This window comes from Gekko japonicus, unplaced genomic scaffold (assembly GCF_001447785.1).
Source record: "Gekko japonicus isolate JY-2015 unplaced genomic scaffold, Gekko_japonicus_V1.1 scaffold2918, whole genome shotgun sequence".
NCBI classification, from domain to species: domain Eukaryota; kingdom Metazoa; phylum Chordata; class Lepidosauria; order Squamata; family Gekkonidae; genus Gekko; species Gekko japonicus.
In genome coordinates this window covers 23,514-28,091 of record NW_015161497.1, presented here as the reverse complement: position 1 = coordinate 28,091, position 4,578 = coordinate 23,514, and the positions used below count along the sequence as shown (strand labels likewise).

Here is a 4,578-nt window from a genome sequence, read left to right as displayed (position 1 = left end):
GATTTGTTTAATATTAACAAAAGATTAACATACTAATAAGAGCAGCACTCAACCTTTACTTAGTCCCGCTATATACCTTCCCCTTTTCTGACATTAAAAGCAATAAACTCTCTCCTTTTCAGGAGAATCAATAATAAAAAAACACCTGTGAGCTGGCTCACACTAACTCAGCTTAGAGGGAACGCTGGTGGTTAGGACCTTCTGCTAAATCCGGGCATCATGAGCTCCCGATTCTAAGACTGACACAGAGGCGGGCCCTTTTGTTCCCCAAATGGACAGCTGTCCCTCACGATGGGGCCAGAACAAGTCAATCATCCTTTAATGCACAGCTACGGAAACTTGACGACTTTTCAGCCCAACTAACCAACAGCAAATGTGTGCTAATTCGTTACCCTGCTGGACCGATTCATTATGCCCCTATAAAATATTCTAAGCGTGAGGGTTTAAATGTTAAAGAGTGATTTATTCAAGCTTACATATTTCATTACATCGCCATCCATCTCTCTGCGGGAGATCAAGTGTTTGCCCACGCTAAGGTCACGTTTCGCAGCCATTTATCATCCGACGTAGCTTCCAGGGACGGGAATTCTCCCTCGGCCATTATCAGTACCAATCTGGAGTAATTGGGCTGAGTGAGATTTATAGCCCACCCTATCCCAAGGGCTGAGGGCACGTCACAAACAGATTTCCAATTTTGTATGGGGTTTTTTTTTAAAAAAAGTTAAGGCCCCGCCCCTAAAAAGCACAAAGGACGGGGAAGGCGCTGACAGCAGCCCCCCCTCCCACCGCCCCGGAAGGCATAGGCCGCAAAACACCACAAGAATCCATTCACACATACACAGTGAAAGGAGACATTTAAACTTTTTTTAGTCAGGAGACATGTAAAAAATTCAGTCCAGCCATGAGGGGACAAGCAGCTCAGAGAGGGGAGCGGAGAGGGAAGGCTTCCAGCTTGTAAATTTGGTGTGGTGGTTAAGTGCGCGGACTCTAATCTGGGAGAACCAGGTTTGATTCCCCACTCCTCCACTTGCAGCTGCTGGATGACCTCGGGCAAGCCGTAGTTCTGATAAGAGCTGTTCTCTCAAGAGCAGTCCTCGAAAAAGCTCTCTCAGCCCCACCTACCTCACAGGGTGTCTGTTGTGGGGAGGGGAAGGGAAAAGGAGTTTGTAAGCCGCTCTGAGACTCCGAGTGAAGGGCAGGTTATAAATCCAATCTCTTCTTTTTCTTGTCTCCCTTCTCTTCCTACTTCTAGCGTGAATTTGGCTCACCTGGCTAGAAGGCCTGAGGGACAGCGAGGAGACCCTGTAGGCAAGCGGCTCAGCCTATAAAAATCCCGACAGGGTCTCTGCACCAAGACAGCGTCCAGAAAAGCGAGGGCCTTTGGGGACTTCTTGTATCTCAGGTCACCTGTTTCAGCCCCTACAGCAGCGAGGGAAGGTTTGAGGACCCCACTGGAGCTACAGGCTACTTTCTGAGGCTGCTTTCAGCCTCCCCCAGTGGTCAAGCGTCACAGATGAGGTAAGAGGGCAAGAAAAAAAAATGCTGACATTTCCCTCTGGGAATATCACAGTACCTTTACCCAGGGCTTTTTTTTGTAGAAAAAGCCCAGCAGGAACTCATTAGCATAATAGGCCACACCCAATGACAGAAACTCATTACCATATCCAGCCACACCCATGAGAGCATAGCTCATTAGCATATTAGGCCACACCCCCATGTTACCAGAAGTATAGTCATCCAGCCACACCCGCTTTTTGCTTCTTATTCTGTTTACCTTGTTTGTTGTCAAAACCTAGGGCTTTTTTTGTAGCAGGAACTCCTTTGCATGTTAGGCCACACCCCTAATGTAGCCAATCCTAATGCGGTTGTGCTGTTGGGTGTGGCCTATTATGCTAATGAGTTCCTGCTGGGCGTGGTCAACTTGGGAGCCAGACGGAACTCTGTCCCTGTGCGTTCCTGCCCAAAAATAGCCCTGCCTTTACCCAAGATTGCCAGTGTGACCATTCAGGATAAGAGTCGGCAGCAGTGGGGCTCAAACAGCCACCGAAAGCCTAGTCTTGCCTGTCTCTGGTTGCCCCTCAGCTGTGAAGAAAGGGTATGTGGCGAGACCGCCATAAGCAGGTGCCTCCCTTAGTCCCAGACTCACCACCAAATTCAAGGAACTTGCTTGGTCTGGATATGTCTGAAATAAAAGGAAGCTTCTCCATGCCACAGGTACAGATGGCTTTAAAAGGGGATTAGACACTCATAGAGAATATGCATCAGTGGCTACTAGCCATGGTGACAAAATGGAACCTCCACATTCAGAAGCAGTTGGCCTCTGAATGCCAGTGCCAGGAGGCAATACTGGCACCAGTTTGGTGTAGTGGTTAAATGTGTGGACTCTAATCTGGGAGAACTGGGTTTGATTCCCCACTCCTCCAGTTGCAGCTGCTGGATGACCTTGGGCAAGCCATAGTTCTGTCAGAGCTGTTCTCTCAAGGACAGTTCTGGAAAGCTCTCTCAGCCCCACCTACCTCACCTCACAGGGTGTCTGTTGTGGGGAGGGGGGAGGGAAAGGAGTTTGTAAGCCGCTCTGAGACTCTGAGTGAAGGGCGGGGTATAAATCCAATCTCTTCCTATAGGGGAAGGCCTCAATGCCTTGTTATTGGACATCCAGGGGAAATGGTTGGCCACTTTGTGAGACGGGATGCGGGACTGGATGGACCACTGGTCTGATCCAGCAGAGCTTATGTTCTTATCAGGGGAAGGCCTTGGCCTTTGTACCCTGTTATTGGCCCTCAAGAGGAACTGGCTAGCCACTGTGTGAGATGGGATGCTGGACCACTGGTCTGATCCAGCAGAGCTTATGTTCTTATCAGGGGAAGGCCTTGGCCTTTGTACCCTGTTATTGGCCCTCAAGAGGAACTGGCTAGCCACTGTGTGAGATGGGATGCTGGACCACTGGTCTGACCCAGCAGGGCTCTTCTTATGTTCCATGAGTGACTGAGGGGTCACCTCTAGTCAAAAGGATTCAAGGTGCATGGCTGACAAAGACTGCTGAGAGCCGCTACCAGGTGGGGTCAACCATGCCATGCTAGACAAGCCAACATTTTGATTCAATCTAAGGCAACTCCTTGTAATCAGGAGAGATAATACAGGGATGTTTATTATCAGGATTCAGCAAATGGCAAGTGGACATTGTGTGGAACCTGATATCTTTACAACAGATTATGTGAGTGTTTTTGAGAACTGCACCTGTAATTATTAGGCACTGGGGCTCAAAAGCAGACTCAGGACATACCTGGAGGGCAGATTTCCTAACATTGGTCTTCTCGTCCCCAGCTCTCAGTCTCAGCATAGCCATGACCTCCTTTCCTGCAAAGTGTGGGGGTAAAAGAGATTTGAAAAGAATGAGAATCCAGGAATGAAAGTACCAGAGGCAGCACATCTCAACAACTCCGCATTCCTGTCATGAGTTTTACACTCACAAATTATTTCACCTGTCTAAATTTACTTGAAAGTAGATGACCCTGAATGCAAGACAACCACTTTGTTTCTTATCTGGTTATCCAGAAAAGCTCCACCCCCAAATTCCTGTGCATCACTATATTTTGTGAGTTTAAGATGTCCATTTCTTTCTTGACAGAGCAGGTGGTGGGGGGGGGAACCTAGTGTTCCTTTCAGGTGGATAGGTTTTTCCAAGGTATCTTTGCAAACACATGTACAACTCAGGCCCTCAAGAAAAGGGCTAGCAAAGAAAGCCAAATAACCCAATGATAGTTCGAGCGTACCATCAAAATCGTTGGTATCACGTTCGTTGCTCACTTCGACAGTTTTGAAGGTTGGGAAGGTCTTCTGAGGGCGGGAGAGTCCTTTAATTAAAAAAAAAAGCAAAGTCAGATGTCATACAGTATACGAAAGCATGCCAGGGGTTCATTCAGTTTTGAGAGCCGGTGTGGTGTAGTGGTTAGGAGCATCGACTCTAATCCGGGAGAACCGGGTTTCAGTCTCCACTCCTCCTCCACATGCAGCTGCTGGTGTGACCTTGGGCCAGTTACAAGTTCTCTCAGAGCTGTTCTCTCAAGGGCAGTTCTCAAGAGAGCTCTCTCAGCCCCACCTACCTCACAGGGTGTCTGTTGTGGGGAGGGGAGGGGAAAAGAGATTGTAAGCCACTCAGAGACTCCTTCAAGTAGTGAAGGGAGGGGTATAAATCTAATTTCTTCTTCTTCTCCTTTGATAATCGTTAACAGAGGGGCTCTTCTCTCCCTATCCCCTTCCTAAGCAATTAGGGACGAATCAGAGATTTGATAATCGTAACAGAGGGCCTCTTCTCTCCCTATCCCCTCCCTAAGCAATTAGGGACGAATCAGAGATTGGTGAGGATGAGGATGCTACAGCCGGTTGCTTATGTTAGCTGCTGCATTGGGGTGGGATGTGAGAAACACCCAGGGCCGAAGAAAGTGTGACATCATAGCACTGTAGCCATGGAGATGTGGTCCGTTCAGCATTTCAAGGAAGAAAAGCAGAAGCTAAGAACCAGAACTGGGAAACGATGCTGGAGCTATAGAAGAGAACCGAAGGCAGGACCGATCCACC

General features: G+C 48.4%; 1 protein-coding gene across 1 annotated transcript in view; it reads right to left on the bottom strand.

Annotated features, from left to right (window-relative positions):
- NCAPD3 (non-SMC condensin II complex subunit D3) overlaps positions 1-4,578 on the bottom strand; it is a gene marked incomplete at its 5' end in the record, with an annotated part of 82,741 nt that overhangs the window by 56,635 nt on the left and 21,528 nt on the right. Inside the window, 2 exons of the mRNA XM_015429196.1 lie at positions 3,284-3,357; positions 3,774-3,854. Coding sequence (XP_015284682.1) covers positions 3,284-3,357; positions 3,774-3,854 — 155 coding nt within the window. The remainder of the gene's footprint in view (positions 1-3,283; positions 3,358-3,773; positions 3,855-4,578) is intronic.